This window comes from Oryctolagus cuniculus, chromosome 16 (genome assembly GCF_051225735.1).
Source record: "Oryctolagus cuniculus isolate XC-2025 breed Fujian yellow rabbit chromosome 16, ASM5122573v1, whole genome shotgun sequence".
NCBI classification, from domain to species: Eukaryota; Metazoa; Chordata; class Mammalia; order Lagomorpha; family Leporidae; genus Oryctolagus; species Oryctolagus cuniculus.
This window is the reverse complement of record NC_142882.1, coordinates 421,604-447,407: the sequence shown is the minus strand read 5'-3', so window position 1 is coordinate 447,407 and position 25,804 is coordinate 421,604. Positions and strand designations below refer to the sequence as shown.

Genomic DNA, 25,804 nt, shown 5'->3' with positions numbered 1-25,804 from the left:
GGCCGCTGGCCGCGCTGACCTTGGGCCAGTCACGTCCCCTGGGTTGGGCTGGGGCACAGGGAGCAGCGGGCCACCGCGGGTCGGGGGCCTGGGCCGCGGCGGCCGTGGACTTGGGGGGCCCGCGCGCCCCGCCCCCCACGCTGGGCGCGCGCCCCCCGGCCGCAGCCGCACAGGAAGCACAGGACACGCGTCTGGTCCAAGTCAGAAGTGTCTCGTTTAATATCTCATCAGCTTTACAGGGTTACAATTGTCTTAAATATTTCTGGAGCTTAAATACAATCTGAATAATGTTATAAAATGTAAACTTTCAGTGTTCTTTAAGTCTCAAAATCACACTTTGTTTTTTTGGTCTTTTTGTCTTTTTTGCCTTTAACACCTTAATGTTCTGCAGACTGAAATCCGTAGGGGCGGGGCGGGCAGGGCGGGGCGGGGCGGGCGGGGCGGGGCCGGGCCCGGCCGGAGGTAGAGCAGGTTCGCCTTTGTTTAAAGTTTTTTTTTTTCTTTTACCTGAGTTCAGACGTGGTCCCCACGCCACCGGACAAAGACCCCAGAGGAACTGAAATTTTACAGGATCGAGAATGCAGGCTGAATTTGTGTGTGCCAAGGGAAGAAAAAAAAAAGAAAAAAGAAAAATCGGGGGAAAAACAGAGCCAGGGGGCCTGCGCGGGCGGGGCTCTCCGCAGCGGAGCGCGCGCCGCCCGGCCCTCAGCGGTTACAGAAGATTCTAGAAGCAGTCGGAGCAGGGGTTCCCACAAGCCCTCTTCGCCCTGAGTTTTGTGGGGAGCCCCATGGTTCTGCCCAGGGTCCTGGTGGGCAAGGCACTGCCCCTCCCCCAGCCGTGCTAACAGAGGGGCGCTGAGCCCACCCCAGCGCCCCCAGCAGCAGGGCGTGGCCAGGACCTGGCGGTGGGGGCACTGGGCGGGGGCCCCTGAGGCAGGGCGGAGGACCCCACCCTTGCACCTGCAGGGGCTCCGGTCAGCGGGCGCCCCGGAGCGGTTACAGCAGGCCAGGTCCCCTGAGTAGAATCCAGCCCTGGACACCCCGGGCTGGGCGGCGCGCACGGCACAGGCGCGCCAGTCCCCGACACGCACACGGGAACACACACACACACACACCCAGTGACATGTGACACGCGCCCGGGCACGCGCCCAGCCTCCCAGGGAGGCGCGGGGCGCGGCGGGCGGGAGGCGCGCGCCCCGGCGCGGTTTTTGGCATCAAAGTCAGACCTGAGGTAGAAATGTGCAGCGGACACAGCCCCCCCGAGGCCAGCAGGGCCCGAGGGCCGCCGGCGAGGCGGGGGCTGGGGGGACCCCCGTTTCCAGGACGATTGTGCTGCGGCGGGCGGAGGGAGACCCCCGGGGCCCTGAGACGCTCCGGAGGCGCGGGTTCCGGGGCCACGGCACGGGCGCGCGGGGAGGAGACGTGAGAAAGTCGGGGTGCGGGTGCTCGGGGCGCCGCGGCCCCGCCCCTCGCCCTGAGCTGGGCCCGGCCCCACGACGCCCCCTCCCCTGTCCCTGAGTCGGCGCGGGGCGCACGGTGCGAGCTGCGGTTCTGGCCCTGGGCGCACACAAATATAGAGATATATAGATATATAGATACCCTCTTCCTAAGGCTTGACCCGAATAAAATATTTACAAAGCAGACCCCACAACCTCTTAAAACCCTAGAGTTTGAACGTTGCTATTTCGTTTAAAAAAAAAAAAATTAGAAGAAGAAAAGTAGTTCCCAAGCAACAAGTGGGCGCGCGTCGGCGGCTCGGGCGTCCCGCACCGGCCCTGCGCGCTGGACGGACGAGGTGGCCGGGCCGCCGGTCCTCGCTCTGCTGGGCTCCGAAACCTGAGACATTCACGTGGGCCTGCTTCCCGCTTTATTAAACTCTATTTGTATATATTCTCTTTCCTTTTTGGCGTCAGCTGTGGCTCCGTCCCGGCCCGAGGGGCAGACCGAGGGCGGCGGGCGCAGGGCAACGCGGTTAAGGCAACGAATTACTTGAGGTAGAAGAGGTGGCGGGCGCGGGCAGCCCCGCAGGCCCCGCAGGCCCCGCAGGCCCCGCAGGCCCGCCCGCAGCGCCGCTGGTCCCGCCGGCTGCGCCCCGGCCGCCGCCGCCGCCGCCGCCTTTGCTGGGGGCCGAGGGCGCCGCGGGGGCCGGCGGCTGCGCGAACAGCACTCCTGTGCGGGGACAGAAGGCCTGGTCACGAGGGCGCAGAGCCCGCCCGGTCTCCCCAGGACCCGCCCTGAGACCCGCCCGGTCTCCCCACCTACCCGGCTGTCTGCGCACACGACCCACACACGTGTGCATACGCAGCGCAGGGACTCAGACGTGTACACACGCGCACACACAGCCGCTCCACCCCGGGAGCCCACGCAGCACCTGCAGGGCCGCGCTGACCGTCCAGGCGTCTGGGCACCCAGGCTGCCCTGTGCCAACAGCACCCCCTGGTGGCCAGCACCAGGGTCAGCCTCACCACTCTTCAGGGGAACACCGGGCAGTGGCCAACCCAGGCGAGTGAGCCCGCGCTGAGCCCCCCCGGGGGTAGGCAGTGGCCGCTTCGGCGAGCGAGCCCGGCTCGGGCCCGCGCTGAGCCCCCCAGGGTGGGCTGTGGCCACCTCTGCGAGTGAGCCCGGCTCGGGACCGCGCTGAGCCCCCCAGGGTGGGCTGTGGCCGCCTCAGTGAGCGAGCCCCCCAGGGTGGGCTGTGGCCGCTGTGGCGAGCGAGCCCGGCTCGGGGACCCCGCTAAGCCCCCCAGGGTGGGCTGTGGCCGCCTCGGCGAGCGAGCCCCCCCAGGGTGGGCTGTGGCCACCTCTGCGAGTGAGCCCGGCTCGGGACCGCGCTGAGCCCCCCGGGGTGGGCTGTGGCCGCCTCCGCGAGCGAGCCCCCCCAGGGTGGGCTGTGGCCGCCTTGGCGAGCGAGCCCGGCTTGGAACAGTGCTGAGCCCCCAGGGTGGGCTGGGCCGCGCTGAGCCCCGGGGTGGGCTGGGCCGCGCTGAGCCCCGGGGTGGGCTGTGACCGCCGCGCTGAGCCCCGGGGTGGGCTGGGCCAGGCTGAGCCCCGGGGTGGGGGGTGGGCTGGGCCGCGCTGAGCCCCGGGGTGGGCTGTGACCGCCTCGCTGAGCACCGGCCGCGGCGGGTACCTGTGTACATGATGCCGTTGATCTCCACCGACATGCTGATGCTGTTGCTGCCGTTGGCGCCGGTCAGGCTCGCGGCTGGGTCCTGGCGGCTCTCGGAGGCTGCGGGAAGACGCCCGCCCGCCACTTATAACCAGGAACGCCCCGGCGGTCTCCCCCGCACCGAGATCGCAGCGGAATGCACTGCGCCCATCCCCGGCGCATACAGCAGGTGCTCAGACCACATGTCACCAGTGCATACAGCAGGCGCTCAGCTGCATCCATCCCCGGTGCATACAGCAGGCGTTCAGCGATGCCTGTCGTATGACAGTGTTCCCTATCTGCACACCTACCTCGCCTCATTCTTTTCTACTTTATATTATTTGTTTGTAAGACAAGAGCTGGAGGCAGAGGGACACCTCCGTCCTGGGTTCCCCACCGGGGGCCCAGGGTGTGTGTGGGGGACGCCCGGCCCTGTCCAGTGTCCCAGTGTGTGTGTGGGGGACGCCGCCCTGTCCAGTGTCCCAGGGTGTGTGTGTGGGGGGGACGCCCGGCCCTGTCCAGTGTCCCAGGGTGTGTGTGGGGGACGCCCGGCCCTGTCCAGTGTCCCAGGGTGTGTGGGGGGGACGCCGCCCTGTCCAGTGTCCCAGAGTGTGTGTGGAGGACGCCCAGCCCCGTCCAGTGTCCCAGGGTGTGTGTGGGGGACGCTCGGCCTGGCCCAGTGTCCCAGGGTGTGTGTGGGGGACGCCCGGCCCCGTCCAGTGTCCCAGGGTGTGTGTGGGGGACGCGGCCCCGTCCAGTGTCCCAGGGTGTGTGTGGGGGACGCGGCCCCGTCCAGTGTCCCAGTGTGTGTGTGGGGGACGCCCGGCCCCGTCCAGTGTCCCAGGGTGTGTGTGGGGGACGCTCGGCCCGGCCCAGTGTCCCAGGGTGTGTGTGGGGGACGCCCGGCCCCGTCCAGTGTCCCAGGGTGTGTGTGGGGGACGCGGCCCCGTCCAGTGTCCCAGGGTGTGTGTGGGGGACGCCCGGCCCCGTCCAGTGTCCCAGTGTGTGTGTGGGGGACGCCTGGCCCGGCCCACCCCATGCCCCGCCCCCATGCCCCGCCCCCCCGCACCCGCCCAGGCCCACCATCCTGCCCCAGCCTGCGCCCCGCCCACACCCTCCCCCCCCCCCCGTGCCATGCCACGCCCCCACACCCCGCCCAGGCCCACCCTCCTGCCCTGCCCACCCCACCCCACGCCCCACCCAAGCCCACCCTCCTGCCCCGCCCACCCGTGCCCCGCCCCCGCCCACCCCGTGCCCCGCCCCCACCCCGCACCCAGCCCCCGCCCCGCACCCCGTGCCCCGCCCCCACCCCGCACCCCGCCCACCCCGTGCCCCGCCCGTGCCCCGCCCGTGCCCCGCCCCCGCCGCGACCTCGGCTGCTGATGCGGACGCTCATGGGCAGCTGGGCGGTCATGGCCAGGAAGTTCTCCTGCAGGGCCCGCTGCATGAGCCGCTGCTGCTCGTCCGCCACCAGCGCCATCTTCTTCTCGGGGGGCGCCCCGCACTCCAGCTTCTCCCGCAGCTGCTCCAGCGCCGCCGCCTGCGCCGCCACGGCCGCCTGGGCCGCCACCGCCTGCACCGCCGCCGCCTGGGCCGCCACCACCGGGTGGCCCGCCAGGGAGACGGGCAGGCGGCCGGGCACCGGGATGGGGATGGCCGAGTCCTCCTCTGCACGGAGAGCGGGGGGGGGGAGAGTCAGTGACCGCGGGGGGGGGCAGAGAGTCAGTGACCACCAGGGAGGGGGGGCAGAGCGCCAGTGACCGCCCAGGGAGGGGGGCAGAGCGCCAGTGACCGCCCAGGGAGGGGGCAGAGAGTCAGTGACCACGGTGGGGGCAGAGAGCCAGTGACCACCAGGGAGGGGGGGCAGAGCGCCAGTGACCACCAGGGAGGGGGGGCAGAGCGCCAGTGACCACCAGGGAGGGGGGCAGAGTGTCAGTGACCACCAGGGAGGGGGGGCAGAGCGCCAGTGACCACCAGGGAGGGGGGCAGAGAGTCAGTGACCGCCCAGGGAGGGGGCAGAGAGTCAATGACCGCGGGGGGGGGGGGCGGAGTGCCAGTGACCGCCCAGGGAGGGGGGGCAGAACGCCGGTGACAGCGGGGGGAGCAGAGCATCAGTGACTGCTGGGGGAGGGGGGACAGAGCGCCGGTGACCACGGGGGGGGGCAGAGAGCCAGTGACCGCCCAGGGAGGGGGGACAGAGCGCCGGTGACAGTGGTGGGGGCAGAGTGCCAGTGACTGCCCAGGGAGGGGGGACAGAGCGTCAGTGACCACGGGGGGGGGTAGAGCACCAGTGACCGCCCAGGGAGGGGGGCAGAGCGCCGGTGACAGGGGGGGGCAGGGCGTCGGTGGCCGCCCAGCGGGGAGCCTGGGCCGCAGGCTGACCGGGGCTCGGTGGCAGGGTGGGAGGCGGGCACCCGGCGGGGGTCTCCCACAGGCTCCCGGGAAGCGTGTCCGGGAGGTGACGCGGGGGTTTCCTTTACTAAGAATTATTCTTGTTCTCCGAGTTACTTTAAGAGAACTCCCACACGCTGGTCACTCCCCAAACGCCCAGCCAAGGCCAGGAGCTCTGAACTCCTCGCAGGCTCCCGGTGCCTCCCAGGGTCTGCCGTCGGGGGCCCAGGGGCCCGGTGTCTCAGCCACCAGGCCAAACGCCTCCCTGGCATAGCTGTCTTTACCCACTTCTCCAGGCGCGGCCACAGCCACAGCCAGAGCGCCCCACGGCCCACCTGGGCACAGCCGCCCGCCTGGAGCGCCCATCACCCCCCCACAGACGACATGGGCGCCCGTGTCCTCGGGGGTCCCACCCAGGGCTGCACGCTGACCCTGCACCGTCTCTGCCCCCGACTTCCTCTGCGCCTGCTGGGCTCCCCAGCCCGGGCCGGGCCCCGGAACGAGTGAGTTCTGAGCTGTGTTCCAGTCTCCCGGGAGCCCCTGCACCGGGCCTCCAGGTCGGGGTGGTCAACCGGCGGGAATGAGTGGCAGAGGGGAACCAAGGCCACGGGCGAGACCCCGGCCCCCAGGTCTGCCCGCTCCTCATCTCAGGGCCCTGGGCGGCAACCGGACCCTCAGCCCTGCCCAGGGAAGTCTCTGGAACCCCGGCACGGCCATTCGCCCGAGGCAGGGAGGCCCAAGCCATCCACTGGTGATGTCTGCGTGGACAGGACAGCTCCTGGGAGGGTCAGGGGCTCCGACCGAGCCACACGGCCCTCTGCCTGGTAAGCGGGTTCTAAACCCCAACCCGAAAGACCGCGGTGATCAGCTAGCAATGTCTACCGGGCACATGGAGCCAGAAAAGAGCAAACAGAACTGGATCAATGCTAAGACCGATTAGCAATGCCTGAATGGGCTCAGTTAATAATGCCTATCTCAGTAGACAGAAAAACAGCGATCAATTAGTAATGTCTGCACTAGCACAGAGTGCGCCTCTTTTTCCTTCCTCTTCACTGCTTTTTAAAATGCACTTTCTGTATTACGTCTGTAACTTTGCCTTAGGACAGAACTGGGGAAGACACTGGCTAACCTCTGCCTGCCGGCGCAGACACAGACGGGGACTCGGGGTTGACTGGTGATGTCTGCCCGGGCACAGTGGAGACACAGACAGGAACACGGGGTTGACTGAGATACAAGATGGGGACACGGGGTTGACTGGTGATGTCTGCCTGCCGGTGCAGACACAGACGGAGACTCGGGGTTGACTGGTGATGTCTGCCCGGGCACAGTGCAGACACAGACGGGGACTCGGGTTTGACTGGTGATGTCTGCCCGGGCACAGTGGAGACACTGACGGGAACACGGGGTTGACTGAGATACAAGACGGGGACTCGGGGTTGACTGGTGATGTCTGCCCGGGCACAGTGGAGACACTGATGGGAACACGGGGTTGACTGAGATACAAGACGGGGACTCGGGGTTGACTGGCGATGCCTGCCCGGGCACAGTGCAGACACAGACGGGGACACGGGGTTGACTGGTGATGTCTGCCTGCCGGTGCAGACACAGACAGGGACTCGGGGTTGACTGATGATGTCTGCCCGGGCACAGCACAGGGTGACCGGCAGCTGTCTTGCAGGCCAGCTGTCTTGCAGGCCAACGGGGGCGGTTACCATGGGTTGCCACCCCCCACACCTGCTGGGACCCAGGCCCAGGCTCCCTACCTTTCTTGATCTTGGGGGCCGGGGCGACGGGGCTGCCGTTGGTGCTGGTGGCCAGGCCCAGGGAGGACACGGGCAGCTTGGGCGAGTAGGCGAAGAGGGAGCCCCCGAAGCCCTGGCGCCGGCCCTCGCGCCGGTTGCTGTCGATGGCGGCCTGGAGCTCGCTGGGGCTACTCAGACCCCGCTTCTCACACTCGTAGGGGTACAAGTACTTCATGTACCTGCGGGAGGCGAGCGGCGGATGGCACCGGACGCCCGCCCCCGCCCGCCCCGCAGCCCCCGCCCGCCGCCCCCACGCACTGGGTCCGCAGGGTGAAGGCGGCGCTGGTGATGGAGGTGGGCAGGTTCAGGCCCTTGGTGATCTCGCGCCACAGCTTCCGGTTGATGACCTCCACCAGGCCGCCCTTGTCCGTCACCAGCACGTACAGCATGAAGAGGTCCAGCACCTGCTTGGCCATGATGGGGATCCGGTTCACGGGCGTCCCTGCGGGCGAGGGGCCAGGCTGAGGCCGGGGCGCGGGGCGGCGTGCCCGGCTCTCCCCCGAGAACCGCGGCCCAGGCGGGCTCCCGGGGCGCATCTCTGCCTGGGCGGGGGTCTCTCCAGGAGGGGCGCGGGGACAAGTGCCAGAACTTCCCTCTGGTCTCCCGGGAGAGGGCAGGGGTCCACCCTGCAGGTGCCCGCCTGGGCCTCCGCCCGGCCTCCCAATCACTGGCTCTCAGCTCGGCGGCGCCGGGGACCGGAGAAGCCACCGGCTCAGGTACTGTGGGCCCAGTACTCCACCCAGGATACAGCAGGCGCTCAAACATGGTGAAGACGGACCGGCCTTGTCCCAGCCACAGCTGCTGACCGCTCGCCCCGTGGGGGAAAGCTGACTGCCCAGGTAAGGAAACTGGGGCTCCCCCTTCAGGACCCCAGCCCCAGCCCCTGGCCGCAAGGCCCAGGGCAGCACCCCCATGAATGGCACAGGGACCTCGGACCCCAGGGGCACAGGGACCTCGGACCCCAAACTCCCAATTCCGTTTCCCAGCCCAGGAGGGAGAGGCAGCCCCGCGTCCAGGCCACGGCTGTGTCCAGGCCGCCCCTCCCCGCTCAGACACGGGGAGCCCCAGGGCCTTCTGGGAGGTCGGGTGGTGGCGGGGGAGGGGGAGGATGTTTATAGAAGCCAGGGCCTGGTGGGGGCCCAGGCAGGAGTGAAGGGGAGGGGCGACCTGTTGTCAAGGAAACAGTATGGCCGCAGAGGAGGGAGGGGCCGGGCAGGACCCCTCCCCTCATTCCCAGAGCACAGCGACCTCTCCCCCATCTGGGGGCGGAGGGATTCTCGGCCCCCAAGGCGCCCGCTCCCGGGAGTCCGGTCTGTAGGCGTCCTGCCGCCGCTGCCCCCACGGGGCCCCCAGCCTCACTTCTGCAGCACCCAGGCACCACGCCAGGCCCGGGGCCAGGACAAGGGCTCGCGCTGGTCTGGCTTGGAGGCCCCAGCAGGGGCTGGGGGGCTCTGGCCGGTGTGGACGTGATGATAAGAGCGTGGCCATCTCTCTGGCCACACCAGGGGCAGCAGGGCTGGCTGGGGCGATAGCGCGGGCCCGCACTCCTGGCCGCGGCATGGGAGGGGTTAACCCGGAGGCCGCCGGGCAGAGGGGTCCGGAGGCAGCAGCCCCCCTTCCCCTCCTTCCCTTCCTGTGTTTACAGAAGCCAGGGAGGGGCGGGCAGAGGCCTGGACAAAGCCGGCTGTGCTGGGCTGGGCACGGGCGGGACGCAGGGCGCAGCCGCCAGGGTCTCCCCTCCCGCGGAGGGGTCTGGGGGTGGGAGGAGCCACCCAGAGGGGGCGCGGTGCGTCCCCGCCTCCACCTGCGCTAGGCTGGGGCCAGGCCCCTCGCCCCCTCTGAGCCCTGGTCTGCCCGGGCCTAGGACACCCCTACCTGGACACCTGCCCGGGGGTGGTCCCAAGTCCACCTCGCGGCAGCCCAGCCGGCACACAGCAGGCGCGCAGTAAGTGCGCGGTAAACCGGCGGCCTGCGCTCTGCACTGCAGGGGGTCCGTCCTAGCCCCTCACTTGCCCCCCCCCGGCCTAATCCTGCGCCCCCAAGCAGAGGCTGCCCCGGCCACCTGTCGGCCCCACTCTGGGGGTCCTGGAGCGACAGCCTCTCCCCTCCACTGCACCCTGGGTCTCAGGGTAGGGGGCCCCCGAGACCCACAGCCATCCGTGCCCCCCAGACGTCTCTGCCCCATGACTCCCCAGCCATCTGCCCCGTGCCCCCCAGACGTCTCTGTCTCATGCCTCCTCCATCAGACGTCTGCCCTGTGCCTCCTCCATCAGACGTCTGCCCCATGCCTCCTCCATCAGACGTCTCTGTCCCGTGCCTCCTCCTTCAGACATCTCTGCCCCATGTCTCCTCCATCAGACGTCTCTGCCCTGTGCCTCCTCCATCAGACGTCTGCCCCATGCCTCCTCCATCAGACATCTCTGTCCCATGCCCCCTCCATCAGACGTCTCTGCCCTGTGCCTCCTCCATCAGACGTCTGCCCCGTGCCCCCTTGACGTCTGCCCCATGCCTCCTCCACCAGACATCTCTGTCCCGTGCCTCCTCCATCAGACGTCTCTGCCCTGTGCCTCCTCCATCAGACGTCTGCCCCATGCCTCCTCCATCAGACGTCTCTGTCCCGTGCCTCCTCCTTCAGACGTCTCTGCCCATGCCTCCTCCATCAGACGTCTGCCCCGTGCCCCCACTGCCTGCCCCGTGCCCCCCACGTCTGCCCCGAGCCCTCGGCAGGGGGGGGGGCGCTCACCTCGCTTCTGCATGAAGCTGAACAGGTCGTCCAGGAACTCCTTCCGCTTGGGGTCTCCATCCAGCTCGTACAGCTGTGGGCACACAGGCGGCGCGTCAGCCAGGGCCAGGGGTCCCGGCCCCCAGGACCCTGCAGGCCCACGAACTGGCCCTGGGGGTCGGTGAGGCAAAACACCCAAACCAGCTGGAACCTGTCAGCTGGGGGCAGAAGCCAGGGGCCAGGTGTGGGCGGGGCCGGCTGCCCCCCACCTCGTCCACAGTCCTCCCCTGGTCGAGTGGGCAGGACCTCACTTGGGGACACGCCTGGGCCCCCAACAGCAGCTACCCAGGCTCCTCGGCGAATGACCAGGACGGCCACCATGGACGCCCCGGGCTCTCCCAGGGGCCCCAGCTGACCAAGCTCCTCTGCACACAGCAGTCATCGGGCGAGGCCCGCTCCTGCCGGGGACCATCAGGGCCTCAGTGTCTGTCCCCGCTGCCTGCCCTGGGTGGCCCGGTGAGACTGGCCGGCCCGCATTCCTCGGCTGATTTACGCTGGCCAGGGAGGCCCACTCCCCTTCAGCGCCGGGAGGCCAGCAGGTACACAGCTGGCCGGGGCGGCAGGTCCCACGGGCTGCGGGCACGCGTACGCACACCCGAGAGCCACCCGCCGAGCTGCTGCGGCCCCCGTCCAGTCCCGAGCCAGGACCCTCGGGCGTTTGCTTCCCGTCCAGGGCGCACACATAGCAGCGGCTTCGCAAGTCAGCCGTGACTCAGGGACAACGTTGGGGGCGGGTCACTGCCATCCCGGCCCACGGCCAGAGCCGGGTCTGCACCCAGACACAGGGAAGCAGCCCCTCCCGGAGGCAGAGGCTGGGGGGGGGGGCACAGAGCCCTCCTGAACGGGGGAGCCTCTGGTGCGGCGGGTAGAGCCGGTGCCGGCCCCGGCTGCTCCGCTCCCAGCCCAGCTCCCTGCTAAGGCGCCTGGGAAGGCAGCAGGCGGTCGCCCAGCCCCTGCACCCACACGGGAGAGACGGGGTGAGCTCCCGGCTCCGGCTCCGGCCTGGCCCAGCCCCGGCTGTTGTGGCCGCCTGGGGAGGGACCCGGTGGATGGGAGACTCCGGCAGCAGCAGCAGACCACAGACGCCTGGGAGTCCCGGTTCCCGCTTCCCGGGCCGGCCCGGCCGAAGCAAAAGGGGGTGTGCGACGCCCCTGGCCAAACGGCGGGCCAGCAGGCCGGGGCAGCGCTCACTCAGACCCCGTGCACCGGGCACTGATCCCAGGCCATAAAGGGGCACGGCGGAGGCCTCTTTAATGGCACGGCTGGCGGCAGTAAAGGCCCCGGCGCTCCCGGTTCCGCTGCCCTGCGGGGTGCATCCCGCCCCGGCCAGCTGGCGGGGGCCACGGGGATGGGGGGATGGGGTGGTGTCTAGACGCCCCACGGCAGTGTTCAGGCCCCCCTTGTGGGCCACTGCGCTGGACAGGCTCTGAGGTCGCACCTTGCAGGCCTCCCCCGCTGGGGTTTCAGCGGCAGACCAGACAGCCCCGAGGGGGCCGGACCCCAGGCAGGGCTGCGGCAGGACCGCCGACCCCTCCGGCCACCCCAGCCTCCCCGGCACCCACACTCTGGTCCCAGGCTCAGCGGGACCCCTCTGCAGCCCCCGAACGGGGCCAAGCACGTGGCTGTCACTGGGGAAACGCTGGTGCGGGCGGGCCCCGTGGGCCCCCACCCAGGGCAGCACCTCAGGCGAGGCTGGGTGGGGGCTGGCGGCACCCCGCGGGGCTTCCTACGCGGACACGGGCACGCACACACACCCCCGGCTCCCGCAGGCCTCTGCGCCCATTTCACAGGAGGGGAGACTGAGGCCCAGGAAGGGGAGCTGAGCTGACGGGCAGGTGGGCTTCTAACACCCTGCCCCCACCCAGGCCTCCGCACTGCAAGGCCGCTCCCCCTCTGCTCCCACCTTCCCTGAGGCCCCTTCTCCCCCTCCGCACCACCCCGCCCGTCCCCTCCCCTGCTGGGGGAGGAGAGAGGCGCCCAGGGCTCAGGTGTGGCTGTGGGGCAGGGACAGGGCGGGAGGGAGAGGAAACACCAGAAACCCCCCATCCCCCCCAGCCAACAGCAAACAGGAAATTCTTGTTTGTGGGGGCGGGGCTATAGCCCTGACCAGCGAGTCCCAGGACCCTGGGTGTGTGTGGGTGGTGGGTGGGGGTGTTTCTCAGCCACCTGCAGGGCCGGAAGCCCCCTCATGAGCCCCGGGGCTCAGCCCTGGCTCGGGACCCCTGCCCAGCCCACCCGCTGCAGCTCCGGGAGGCAGGTGCAGACTGGGGACAGCCGGCCAGCTGTTGGGGGGGGCCCGCAGTGCCCAGCCCGCAGCAGCCCCCTCCCCAGGCCCCGCTGACACCCACGGGCGGCTGCACCCGCCCCTAGCAGGGCCCCACCTGGGCAGTCACGCCAGTTCCCAGCGCCCGCCCGCCCCGGGGGCCCAGGGGCGGCACCCGGCCAAGGCCGAGGGGCCCCTGCTGTAAAGAAACCGCCCGGGAGGACCTCGGCCCCCACCCACCCCCGCACTCCAAAGTCCAGCCGCGGTCTCCGTCTGGAACAGTGGCCCGGCTGGGGCCGGGGGGGCAGCCCTGACCTCCAGACCCCAGGAGGCAGAGCCCTGGAGGCCAGGGAGAGGCAGGGACCTGGCCCGCCCCAGAGGCACCGGGCACTGGGGACGCAGGCCCTGCTGGGAATGAGCGAGCGAGGGGCCGCGTGGGCCTGGGCTCGCTCCCGTCTCCCGGAGTTCGTGGAAACACGCGTGGATTGAAATTCAGATAACGGGGAATGAACCCAGGTGAACGGCCGGGGGCTGCGTCGCCACATTGTGCAACGGTTTTCCACCGTCCTCTCCCGGGACATTCCCCGCCCCCCCACCCCCGGCCCTGGTGAATCCACTTCCTGTCTGGATCGGCCTGGCCTGGCAGCTTCCCGTGTGCCGGCGTCGCCGCGGCCCCTGGCTGTGCGGTGCTCCCTGGATGCCGGCCGGCCACAGTGACCACCTGCTGTGGGTGTGCGGGCACGGGTGCACCCACCCTGCGCCCCCCCGTCCTCACCCCCGTGAGATGGGGGTGAACTGTCGGCCGGGGGCCCCTTCCCCCAGCCCCCGTGAGATGGGGTGAACTGTCCCCCAGCCCCCGTGAGATGGGGGTGAACTGTCGGCCGGGGCCCCTTCCCCCAGCCCCCGTGAGATGGGGGTGAACTGTCGGCCGGTGGCCTCTTCCCCCAGGGCCTCTGCACCTCATGGCCGCTGGCCCTGCAGCCCTGCTCCGAGCCGGGCAGGACTGGCTCTGGGAACGCCTCCCGTCTGCCCCCCATGAGACCCCCATGCAGGCGCCGCAGGGTGTCGGGTGCCAGGTCCCCCTCCCCAGATAAAGCCCTTGCTATCAGGCACCCGGAGGCCCAGGGCCGCCCGCCTGCTATGACTCAGCACTGAGCTGCTGGGGGGGGGCAGGTAGACGGGGTCCCTGGGGAGCCCCTCCCTTCACACAAACACCCACGCTGGGCCCACACCCCTGGGGAGACTGACGGGGTCCACGCATGGCTGGTGGCCAGGCTGCCGGACACCCCAAGGCTCATGGCCCGGCAGGAACACGCAGAGGGCACGGAGGCAGGGCGGGGCTCCCCAGGTGGAAGGATCCAGAATGAGGGGCCTCAGTTTACCCAGCAGGGAGGGAGGGCCCGCGGCTTTCACGATTCAGGCTTTCGCCATTTTGGGAACTCCCAGGACTCTGGGAGGAGGAGGGGTGGGGGAGGAGGAGGGGGAGGGGGCGGCGGCGGCAGAGCCAGGCGCATGGCTGCGGGGGGCAGGGTCAGCCTGCAGGGCGGCCCCGAGCACTTCCAGTCCAGGCCCGCGCTTGATACCGTCCAGGGAGCCCCTGGCCGGCCAGGGCACGAGGCAGACGGTGGCGGCGCTGGGGTCTGTCCCCGAGGGAGGCCCCGAGTGATGTGCGCGGCCGCGGGCCCTCCCCCGCCCTCCCGGGCGCTGCCGGCCGTGAGCCCCCCCCCAGGTGCACCTGACCAGCCGGGGGCTCCCCGAGCCGCGCGGCTCTTTCGTTTCCCGTCAGCTCCGCAGGCGGCGGGGCCTCCTGGACACAGATGCGGCGCCGGCCTCGCGGGAAATTGGGGAAGTGATTCTGGGCAGGGCAGAGACATCTGTCCCCTCGGCCACCCCCACGCCCACCGGGCCCCGGGTCCCCTCTCCGAAAACACACAGCGCCCCACCCACGAGAGCGAAATTAGTACAAAGACGCTCCCAAAACGGCCGCAGGCGTGGCCCGGCGCCGGCCCCTGCTCCGGGTTTCCGGACCCCTCTCCCCCGCCCCGGTCGGCCAGTCCCCTCCGCTGGGTGCGCGGGGACGCTGCCGTCGGCTGCCAACCCCTCCCATGGGTGGCCACACGGAGGCCCGGGGATGACTGGCGAGCCTGGGGCTGCCCCCTGCCCGTGGTCTGGCCCCGAGCAGCTGAGCAGAGGCACTGGGAGGACCCAGGCCGGGCCCCGGGACCCCTCCGCGTGCAGCGTGGGAGCCCAGGAGGGCCGCCAGGACACAGCAGGAGTCGCTGGACCGCGGAGAGCCCCCCCCCCCAGCGCCACTCCCGCCCGGCCACTGGCCTCGGCCTCCGTCTGGGTTCCCTCTGGCCGGGAGTCCGCCCCGCCTGCAGGCGCTGGGAGAGACCCACGGGGGCAAACTCCCAGCCCAGGTCCTCGCACTCACACCCAGCCGGGCGCTCCCACCCCGGCCACGTCCACGGACAGACACGCAGCCCACCCCAGCCTGGCCCGAGACGGCCTCCGGGAGGGCCCCTGCAGGGCCAGGCTGGGGACAGAGCCAGGGCACGGGTCGCTCTGGCCGCCGGCCCGCGGGCAGCAAGCGCTCCGCCCGGGGCGCACAGCTGGTGCCACCACATGCCCCGTCCGTCCACTCCCCACGATGGCCGCCGGGAGGGCGGGCGGGGGCTCCCCACCAAGCCGCTGCTCGGGACACCACGTCGGGTGCCCGGAGCCTGGCTCCCTCTGAACGCACACCCTGGCGGCGGCGGGTGACGGCTGGCTCGAGTCTGTGGGTCCCCACCACCCACGGGGGACACCCGGACGGGGCTCCCAGCCGTGGCTGTTCAAGGCGTTCGGGGGCAAACGAGGGGACCGAGGGTCTGTCCCGTCTTGCTCTGTCGCTGTGCCTTCCAGCGTGCACGAGATGAAAACTGCCTGTCTGAACGCGCCCCTGCCTGGAGGGGGGAGGCCAGGGCCGAGGCTGAGGCAGGAAGGGAGGGCGGCTGGCGGGGGTGCACCGGCCGCCGAGCGCCGGACGCAGGGGCAGCCCCGGGCCCCGCCTCCCTCCCAAGAACAGGTGCCAGGCGCTCCCTGCCTGCCAGCCAGCCGGGCGCGTGGACGGGCGGCAGGGGCCGGGGAGGGACAGGCCCAACGCCAGGCAGGGCGCTGGCTGGAGCAGGGGCCACGGCGGGTGTGGGGAGCGCCCAGTGCGCAGGGCCAGGGCACGGCAGTTAGGATGGACTCACGGCCGCGCCTCCCCCAGGGAAACCCCGCGAGGCCACCCTGGCCCAGCCCTCCACACTGCCCCTGGTCTCTCCTGGCCCCCAGGGATGCCTGGCACACGGGGGGACGCACACGGGCACACGCGTGTCCGACACACAGACATGGCACCCGGGAAGACCAGGGCCAGGTGGCACACAGGGACTCAGGACCAGGGCCGCTGCCCTCCCCCGTCCCACGGCCCTGCCGGCCCCCGGTGGCCAGCGCACGCCACACTCTGCGGCCTCGCCATGTGCCAGGACCCCTCTGTAGTCGGGGACAAAGGTCCTGGGGCCGCAGGCAGGACTGGCCACAGCGGCCACTGCCGGCGCCCCTGGGCTGGGCCCAGCCTGACCACTGACCCCGCGAGGCCCGTCCCGAGGCTTGGCCACGCGTCCAGCCGGGGCCCGGATTCCCCAGGGTGACCCTGCCTGTGTCCCCTGTGCCCGGGAGGTGGGAGGGCCGCAGCCCGAGACCCCCGCCCAGCCCTGACCGCAGGGGCGAAGCTGCGTCCCGGGGCCTTCAATGGGCAGATCAGTGACCGTTTAACCTCGTGACCCCCAATTGTCCTCCAGCCGTGTGCAACCAGGCGAGGGAGAAGGGGCGGGCTGCCCCACCCCCGCACGCCACCCACCGGGCCGGGACCCCGATGGCTCCTCCACGCGGCCTGGACTCCCCTGGGCGGGCGACAGCGTCTCCGCCAACACAGGGAGGCGTCCGGCGGGCGCCCCAAGTCCAGCGTCCACTTCCGGGTGGCCCGGGGGTGGCCAGCGGGGCATCTCGGGGTTGAGGGCGTCCCGGGGACCTGCGCGCGGGCAGCCGACCGGACCACTGACCCGGACGGCAGGAGGCTAATGGCTAACACGCTCTGGGGCCGGCGGCCAGTCACGGGCACGGGGCTCCAGCCGCCCCGCGCGGCCCGGCACACGAGTGCGCACACAGCGAGCCGGATGGCCGACACGCGTGTGCTGGCAGACACCCGGGCTCCAGCCACCCTCACGCGTGTCCACACCGCAGGACACTCAGCCCTCGCTGGTGCCTGAGCCCGACCGGCATCCCCGCCGCACCGGGCGGCAGACGCCGCGCTCTGCCCGCGTGTGTTATTAGAAAGCGTGGGGCGGGGCCGGCGCTTGGCAGTGGCCGTGGCGGCGGTGACCCCGCGGGCCACCCGGGGGCCAGATAAGGTGCTTCCGGCTGAGTCAGCGCGGCTCCCAGGGCTGGCACGGGCCGGGGCACCGTGCCAGGGGCTGGCGGGCAGGCACCCTCGCCGCGCCCGCCGTGGCCCAGCTGGCTCCTTGCCAACAGCCACAGCGGCTTTGATGAGGCAGCGGCTGGGGGGCGGGGCCCCAGGAAGACACAGACACAGGAGCTGGCCCCTGGCCCGCTGGGCAAACACGCATCCCAGCCACGGGCACACGGTGCCCGCCGGCACCGGGCCCTGACCCCAGGCCCTGAGCCGCAGGCCGTGCCCTCTGCCCAGCACCCCCACCCAGCGCCTGGACCACTGACTCTCCCACTCCGGGCTGGACACAGGCTCCGAGAGGGTCCTCCCAGCCCCTCTCCCCCGCCCGGCTCCAAGAGTTGCTTTTCCCCAACGTCTGCCCCCCCACTTCACCTTCCGGCCACGCTCTACCAAGGAGCAGGCCCTGCCTGTTATATGAGCTCTTACGTATCCTGCAAAACCCCAGCGGCAATGCCCCTTCCTCTAGCGCAGCCCTGACCCCTCAGAGCTGGGAGCCCCCATGTCCAGCTCTGGTTCCCACCACCAGCTGGGGGTCTCCTGCACAGAGCGAGAGGATGGTGGCCCTGCTCCCCAGCCCTGGCACTTCCACCACCCCCCCATCCCAGCCCCCGTCCCAGCCCAAGGACAGGGAACGGGCAGCAGGAAGCAGAGCAGTCAGACAAGGCCTGGCCCTGCGGCTAAGAAGGGGACGGCCCAGGTGCTGGGCCCCTGCACCGCCTGGCAGCCTCCTGGCTGCAGCCCAGCCCCACCGCTCCGGCCATCTGGGGACCGGCCCAGCGGATGGAAGGCCTCTCTCCAACTCTGCCTTCAAATAGACACGTCGTAAAAGAAAAAAACCATCAACACACATTTCCCATCATCAAAAAGCTCTTTAAGCTGTAAAAACCAGAAAGACGGAGCCAGACCCCAACCTGCGGCTGAGCGGACGGGCGCCGGGGCCAGGGCCGGGGTGAGGCCGAGCTGGGCTCCTGCACCCCGGCGCTCTCACCGCCGCCTTCCTCGGGGCACCGGCGGGAAGCAGGGCGGCCGGGACTCGAACCCAGGCCTGATACGGACGCCAGCGTCCTCAGCGACACCGTAACCCACAGCACACACGGCCAGCCCCGACCCCCCACAGGTAACGGACGCCAGCCACGCCCACGAGGACGAGGACGGAGCCGCCGGCCAGCCACGGCGGGAGCAGCCCTCCCGGTCCAGCGTGGGGCCACCAAGGGCCCGGCAGCCCCACTCCCTGGCGTCCCCACAGACGCACGGAACAAGAGGCACCAGCAGCCCGGGTGTGCGCCCCTACGGGAGCGGGGCGAGGCTCAGCCCGCCACGCGTGCCCCGGGAGACAGACACGGGCCACACGCGTGGTCCACGCACACGGGGAGCAGCCAGGAGCAGGGGCGAGGCCCCGACACGTCACGCGTGCCCAGGGAAACGCAGACACAGAGCCCACGCGATGTCCACGGGGACAGGAAATGACTCGCGGTCCCTGGGGCAGCAGGGAGGCCGGCTAGCAGGGGCGGGGGTTCCTCGGGGGGCAGTGAGAGCCCCGAGGCCGCCCCGTGAGGACCCCAGCCCGCGGGCGCTCCAAGGCCAGGACGCGGCCCCGGGGCCCGGCCAAGGCGGCTCCCAGCTGTCGAGGACCTGCGGGCGGAAGCCAGCCCGGGCCCTGCCAAGAGCCGGGAGGAAGCTGCGGGGCCGGTGCCAAGCGGCGGCCGCCGGCCAGGCTGCCACGTGCCAGGAAGACAGTGGGGCGGGCGCCAGAGTCAACACGGGCTCCAGCCAGCGCCCGCAGGTGCCCGACCGTCACCGACCGGCCACGATCCCCGCCGGCCCCGGCCCTGGCCCCCGCCCGGCACAGCTGCTCCACAGCGGCCGCCCCGCTGCCCCGGCCGCGCTGTGAGCCCCCCGGGCCCCTGCCCACCTCTGCCTCCGGCTGCACAGAGACCCGCAGCTGACACGGAGCCTGCTCCGCACGGGTGGGGTGCACAGGGACCCCGAGGGTGGCCTCCGCCTGCGGGGGGGCACCAGCTCCACCCCTGCCCCGGCCCGGAGAGCGCCTCCCGCTGGGGCCTGGCCACGCCCCGAGCTGGCCGCCTGCCCGCCTGGCACCGCCGCTCTGAGTGCCCACGCTGCCACCGCCTGGGGCCACCGCGGCCGCCACGGGACCCAGACACGGCCTGGACCGGCCACCATCTGCGACCCATCTGCCCGACCTCAAAGGCCCCACGGCCCGCCAGGGAGGACACGGCGGCCGCTGTCCTGCCCGGAGCCCAGGAAGTGGCCCGGGGGTCCCCGAGCCCGCCCCGTGCGGCCGTCCCCGCACCCAGGCTAGTGTAGCTGGCGCGTGGGTCCCCCGCCCCACGGCTCCCACGGCCGCGGGGCTGCTCCGGGGCCCTGGACTCCGACACGGCCACGGCCGGCCGGACCCCGACCCGGACCGCGACCCCGACCCCACAGACTTGCAGCCCGCGAGAGCCGCGCGCGCAACCCTCCACGCGCCAACGACCTACACGGACGCCACGCGCCGCATTACCTGACGCGACCTGACGCGCCGCGCCACTCCCACGGCGGAGCCGGCCCTGCCCCGCGCCATCCTCGGACGTGCACCGAGCCCCGGCGTGACGCGACCCGGCGTGACGTGGCGTGACGTGACCCGACGTGACGCCTCGCGGCCCCGGCCGGCGCCCCCCACCCCTGCCGTCCTTGGACGCGCACGGAGCCCCGACCCGGAGTGACCCGGCGTGACCCGGCGTGACGTGACGCGACCCGACGTGACATGACACGGCCGGGCGTGACGCGCAGGACCCACAGCGGAGCCGGCCGTGTCCCGCCATCCCTGACCCCATGCAGCGCCCCCGCCCGGCCCGGCCCGGCCGCCCACCTGCTTGAACTGCTCCTCGTACGTCCAGTCCCCGTGGTCCGGCGGCTGCAGCGGCGGCGCCGAGTGGGCAGCGCCCCCGGGGTGCGCCGGGCCGGGCCCCGGCCGCTCCTGCCCGCCCAGCGCCCTGGGGAGGCCGTCGCCGCGCAGGCCCGGGGCCGGCGGGGCCTTGCGGGGGAACAGGGCCGCGGCGCCCAGCCCGGCGGCGCCCGGGGGCCCCAGGCCCTCGTCCTCCTCCTCCTCGTCCTCGTCCTCCTCGTCCTCGTCGTCGTAGTCCTCCTCGTCCTCGTCCCCCAGGTCCTCGTCCAGCTCCTCCTCGGCCCACCTGGGCTTCCTGGGTGGACACGGAGCGGCTCAGCGGGCGGGCGGGCGGCAGCTGCGGCCCAGCCTCCCCCCCACAGTCCACACTCGCAGCGTCCACCCCCTCCCCATGCAGAGTCCACACTCGCAGCGTCTACACTCGCAGCATTCACCCCCCTGCCCATGCAGTGTCCACACTCGCAGCGTCTATACTCACAGCATTTACCCCCCTCCCCATGCAGTGTCCACACTCGCGTCCACCCCTCCCAGCCTCCCTCCTCACACAGTCCACACTCGCAGCGTCCACCCTCTCCCCACAGCGTCCACACTCGCAGCGTCCACACTCGCAGCGTCCACCCCCTCCCCACAGCGTCCACACTCGCAGCGTCCACACTCACAGCGTCCACACTCGCGTCCCCCCACGCACTCCCCGTGCACACGGGGCTGGGGCCACTCACAGGTTGTCGTCGGAGCCCACGGCCCCCGGGAGCCCTTCCCTGCCTCGGCCGGGCGGGGCGGGTGAGCCCGCTGCCCCCTCCTGGGCCCGGTCCTCGTCCTCAGAGCCGGGGGGGTCCTCGGAGCCCCCCGGGCTGGGCGGGTGCCCCAGGCCGGCGGCGGCGGCCCGCATGGCGGCCAGCGCGGCCATTTGTGCCCGCTGCATCCGGGCGTGCTCCGGCTCTCGGTCCTCGTCCGGGGCGGCCCGGGCCCGGGCGGGGGCTGCGGCGGGGGGCTCGGGGGGCTCCTGCTGCCGGGCCTCCAGCTCCTGCCGCGCCCGCTGCTGCTGCTGGCGCTGCAGGAGCGTCTCCATGACGGCCTGCAGCTTCATGGCCCTGCGGGCGGGGCCGCCCCGGGCACCGGGGGTGGGCGGCGGGGGCGGCCCCTGCGGGGAGGGCGCCCGGCCGCACTGCAGCGTGGGGGCCTCGGGGGAGCCGGGGCAGTGCAGGGTGGCGGGGGGCGGGGGCGGGGGCCGCCGGGCTCAGGCCGAAGGCTCGTGGGGCATGCCAGGGGCAGCCTGCGGGGGGCGCTGGGGGGCCGCAGCTGGCATCCGGCTCACGCTGGCGCTTCCAGGAACCTGCGGGCAGTGGGCAGCGGGTGAGACCCTGCCCCAGCTCCCCCTGCCGCCACCCTGCGAGGCCCTCCGGGGAGATCTCGCACCCAGGCTCACCAGGATGGAAACCTGGCGGCAGAGGCACCTGCCGGCCCCATTCGCCCCTCCGCGCCCCCCCAACTCCCAAGGGCCTCCACGCCCCACCCCACGGGGCCACTGAGAAACGTGCCGGCGGGGGGTGCCTGCCCTATGGCTTCACAACAGGGACCCCGCCTCTCCAGCTCTGATTGGCTGCAGCCGGCCGGGCCCTGGAGTCTCTCCGTCGGGTTCTGGTTCCAAGTTCTAGATGCTGCTGTGGTCAGCGTGGTGGGGAGACCACGGTCCTGACCCCAGAGAGAACGGAGACCACGGTCCTGACCCCAGAGAGAACGGCCGCTGGGTGGGGAGACCCCCCCACCCCAGAGAGAACGGAGAGACCCCCACCCCAGAGAGAACAGAGGCCACCCCCCACCCCAGAGAGAACAGAGGCCACCCCCCACCCCAGAGAGAACAGAGACCACCCCCACCCCAGAGAGAACAGAGACCACCCCCCCACCCCAGAGAGAACAGAGACCACCCCCACCCCAGAGAGAACAGAGACCACCCCCCCACCCCAGGGAGAATGGGGAGACCACCCCCCACCCCAGAGAGAATGGAGAGACCCCCCACCCCAGAGAGAACGGGGAGACACCCCCACCCCAGAGAGAACAGAGAGACTCCCCCACCCCAGAGAGAATGGAGAGACAACCCCAACCCCAGAGAGAACAGAGACCACCCCCCTACCCCAGAGAGAACGGGGAGACCACCCCCTACCCCAGAGAGAACAGAGAGACTCCCCCACCCCAGAGAGAACGGAGAGACCACCCCCCACCCCAGAGAGAACGGAGAGACCCCCACCCCAGAGAGAACAGAGGCCACCCCCCACCCCAGAGAGAACAGAGACCACCCCCACCCCAGAGAGAACGGAGAGACCCCCACCCCAGAGAGAACAGAGACCACCCCCACCCCAGAGAGAACGGAGACTCCCCCACCCCAGAGAGAACGGAGACCACCCCCACCCCAGAGAGAACAGAGACCACCCCCCCACCCCAGAGAGAATGGAGAGACCACCCCCACCCCAGAGAGAACAGTCGGCGGGTGGGAAGACCACCCCACCCAGACCCCGAGCCCACTCCAGCCGGGGCTGCACTGCCCGCCCCCCTCAGGGGTCATCATCCCCAGCCTCAGTTTCCCCACCTGAAACTTGGAGGCCAGGGCCCACAGCACTGCAGTCCAGTGGGTGCTGACACAAACTCATGGCCCCAAGGGTGGGCACAGGGTGGGCACCACACAGGCATCAGGGAAGGAGGCCCTGGGAGGGCGCCCATCTTACATTCAGGGAAAACTGAGGCTGGGGTCCCTGGCCTGAGGACAACCTCAGAGCCCCCCACCCTCTGCAGGGGGTGCTACCTCTGGGGCCAGGCCCCCACTGGCCGGGCTGCCCACAGAGCAGCCCCAGCGGGAATGCCCCGAGCCCCTAACTCAGGGGGTGAACGCAGGGGAAGTGGCAGCAGAGGCCCGGGCAGCTGACCCCTGCGGGCGTGTCTGGTGACCTGGCTGGACGCAGGGGCCTCTCCATGTGGCCCCCCCAAGCAAGGGTCTGGAGGGCCCTGCAGAAGCCACAGGGAGCCCCCAGGCCCACATCCCCGGGGCTTCCAGCCCAGGAGAGGCAGGTGGGGGTGGTCAGCTGGCAGGCCAGCGCCCAGCCCCCCAGCGGCCCAGTAAAATGCTGAGGGGCCATTTCTGGCCCCGGCTGGTCTGGTGCGCCGCCCCTCCCCCACCTTTGACAACTTCAAGACAAGCCCCCCCCACGGAAGCGCTCCAGGCGACCCCCCCTCGGGGGGGGGGCAGAAGGAAGAGGCCGGAGGAAGCCACTGCCCCCACCCCCTCCAGGCCTGCTGCTGGGTTTAATGACCCTTCCGGGTCGGCGGTGGGGGAGGGGAGCAGGACAGGGCCACGCTGGGGCCGTGGAGGGGGCAGGCTGGAACCCCAGGGGCCCCCCCAGGCCAGGCCAGGGCTCCCCACGGCCGCCATTAACCCTACGCTGGAGACGCCCACCCCCTCCAGACCCCTCCCCCCAAGAGCCCTTTGTCCTCGGCCCCCACCCCCACTTCTTGACAGCCCCACGGGAGAGCCATTCCTAGGCAGGGCCCGGGCGCGGGTGGTCGCCGGGGCCCGGCTGGGCGGGGGGCGGGAGGGATGCGGGGCCACACCCTCCCCCCCCAGTGCCCGGGGAGAGAGGTCACCCGCCCGGGCCGGGCCTTGCAAAACTCGGTTATTTAGAGTTGTGCAAGGCTGGGGCCGCGGTGGCGAAAGGGGCCCCTCGCTGCACGGAGGGGCGGGGGGAGGGGCGGGGCGGAGCGCTGGGGAGGGGGCTCGTAAAGTGGTGGGGGGCGCTCCCCGGAGGAAGCGAGAAAAGAAAAACTGAAGAAGAAACGAGACGCCAAAAACCCCGGTCCGGCGCGTGAGGCTTCTTGGAAAGAGGCCGATTTGCATGGGGGGGGGGGGGGGCGCGCCCCGGCCCCGAGCCGCTCGAACGGAAGAAAATGGGCAGCCGGGCGCTCGCGGGGCTGACACCGCGCGCCCCACGGCCCCTGCGCACGCAGCGCCGGGCCGGGGTCTCCCAGGGGACCCCCGACAGGCCCGGGCCGGGGCCCTCTGCGAACTCCCGGGAGGGCTGGGGTGGGGGGTCTCGGGGACCGGCCCCAGCCCCGCGTCCCCGGCGCACACCCGACACCCGGGAGCGCACGCGAAATAAAAGCGCGGGCGCAGCCCCCCGCGCGCGCACGGGGCCCGTTTCCTTCCGCCGAGCGCGGGGCGCGCGCCCCCGCGCCCCCCGATCGCCGCCGCACGCCTCTGCGCCCGGGGCCGGGGGTGAGCTCCCCCGGAGGGGCGCCGGGACGACCTCGCCCACCTGGGCCGCCCACCCCACCCCACCCCCCCGCCGCCCCGGTCCTGGACCCCTGCCCGCGCCTGCGCCCAACGTGGGCACCCTCGGCGGCACCCCGCGCGCGCGGCGCCCACCCGGGCCCGGACCGCCCCGCGCCGCGCGCCCACTCACCGCGCGCCGGCCGCGCCCGCGTCTCCGCCGCTGCGCCCGCCCGGCCCGGGCCTCGCGCCGCCCCTCCCCCACCGGCGCGCCGCCCCGCAGACAAATCACCGGGTGACAAATCGCTCTCAGATGCAAATACCTCGCCGGTGATTCAGCGCCGCGGCCGGGACGCGGGAGGGCTCTCGCCAGGCCCCCTCCCCCGGCCCCGCACGCCCGCTCGCCCTCCGAGCTCGGCCGGACCGCGCGCGGCCGGCCCGAGGGGGTCAGGAAAGCGGGCGGCGCGGACGCCAATTTTCAGGTCGCGGCCCCTTTAAATGATAATAAATAATGAAAGGGAAGGGGAACAGCGCGCGGACGCCCCGCCTCCCGCCCAGGGACCGTGGGCAAAGTGCGCGGCGCGGCGCGGAGCGCAGAGGGTGCGGGCCGGGCCGGGAGGCCGGCGGAGGGGCGGGGGTGGGGCCTGGGCGCGCGCGCTCCGGGGCGGGGGCGGGGAGGGACCCGGGGAGGGACCCGGGCCAGAGACCCTCTCCCCTCCTCGCGCGCGCCGAAGGCGGTGGAGCGCTCGACTCAGAATTTCTCCCCTGCCCCTGAGGCTGAGCAGCCGGACCGGTGGCACTTGGCCCCCCGGCGGCCTCGTTGTCCAAGTCCGTGAAATGGGTTTTGAGGACCCGACGAGGGCCGGGACGGGGCGGAGCGGGGGCCCCGCGGGGTGTGCGAGCGGCTGCGGGGCTGAGGCGCGACCCCCGCCCGGACCCCGGCCCTCCCGCCTCTGCGGCCGGTCCATTTCGCAGATCGGCAAACAGAGGCGCGGCGCTGGGTGCGGGGTCCGGAGCGCTGCGCTCCAGGCGAGACTGAGCCAGGGTGCGCCCTCTCCCCCCCCGGACTCGGAGCCCGGCGGCCCTCCCTGCCCTGCCTCCGGCGGCGCCGCCCCCTCCCACTGCCACCCCCCTCCCCGGGATTCCGACACCCCCGGGAGTGGGTGCCCCAGAGCGGCCCCGCACCCCCGGCCTTCCAGCCTCCACGCGGCCCCAGCAGTCGGCACCCGGGGGACAGGTGCGGGAGCCCCCGACCCCCCTCCGCTTTTTGTCCGCGCGGTGGGCGTGGCTCCGGCAGCACGACCCCGCCCCTCGGCGGGCGGGGAGTGGGTGGGGGGCGCAGAGCCCCGCTCCCGGGGGGGTCCGGGGTCCCGGGGAGGGAGCAGATACCTGTCACAGACCGCTGGGCTGCGGCTCCGGGCGTGGGGGCCTCGACCCTCCCCGCACACCTGGGCCCCTCCAAGACCCCCGCCCCGACCTCGCCGCGTCCCAGCGGCAGGAAGTGGGAGCCCCGGCGTGGACAGCACCCCGCCTCCTCGTGCCCCAGGGCCTGAGGCTCCCCGTGCACACCGGGCTCCGTCCACACCGGGGCTCTCTGACCACACCGGGCCCCGTCCACACCGGGGCTCCCCGTCTACACCGAGGCTCCCTGTCTACACCGGGCTCCGTCCACACCGGGCTCTCTGACCACACCAGGCTCTGCCCACACCGGGCTCCGTCCACACCGGGGCTCCCCGTCTACACCGAGGCTCCCTGACCACACC

At 71.9% G+C, this 25,804-nt stretch overlaps 1 protein-coding gene across 3 annotated transcripts; it reads right to left on the bottom strand.

Moving 5' to 3' along the window:
• Positions 1–195: 195 nt before the first annotated feature.
• Positions 196–24,611, bottom strand: ARID3A (AT-rich interaction domain 3A). 3 transcript variants are annotated; one of them, XM_051841865.3, is made up of 9 exons: positions 24,235–24,611; positions 20,506–21,119; positions 19,751–20,081; positions 10,085–10,157; positions 7,600–7,783; positions 7,303–7,520; positions 4,520–4,816; positions 3,131–3,229; positions 196–2,169 (listed from the first exon to the last, which is right to left on the bottom strand). In XM_051841865.3, the coding sequence occupies exons 2-9, from the start codon at positions 20,871–20,873 to the stop codon at positions 1,973–1,975; spliced, it is 1,767 nt and encodes a 588-aa protein (XP_051697825.1). In that variant the 5' UTR covers positions 20,874–21,119; positions 24,235–24,611; the 3' UTR covers positions 196–1,972. The 3 variants fall into 3 exon arrangements, with proteins under 3 accessions (XP_051697825.1, XP_051697826.1, XP_069914554.1); XM_051841866.3 differs by having other exon boundaries at positions 24,365–24,611; XM_070058453.2 differs by lacking the exon at positions 24,235–24,611 and adding an exon at positions 21,325–21,560.
• Positions 24,612–25,804: the final 1,193 nt, after the last annotated feature.

Excerpts from the sequence above, each read along its gene's own strand:
- ARID3A (XM_051841865.3), bottom strand. The coding sequence starts at position 20,873 with ATGAAGCTGCAGGCCGTCATGGAGACGCTCCTGCAGCGCCAGCAGCAG. Across the intron at positions 3,230-4,519 it reads CGTCCGCATCAGCAGCCGAG|CCTCCGAGAGCCGCCAGGAC; the intron begins GTCGCGGCGGGG and ends GTCTTCCCGCAG. Across the intron at positions 2,170-3,130 it reads CAACGGCATCATGTACACAG|GAGTGCTGTTCGCGCAGCCG; the intron begins GTACCCGCCGCG and ends GTCCCCGCACAG.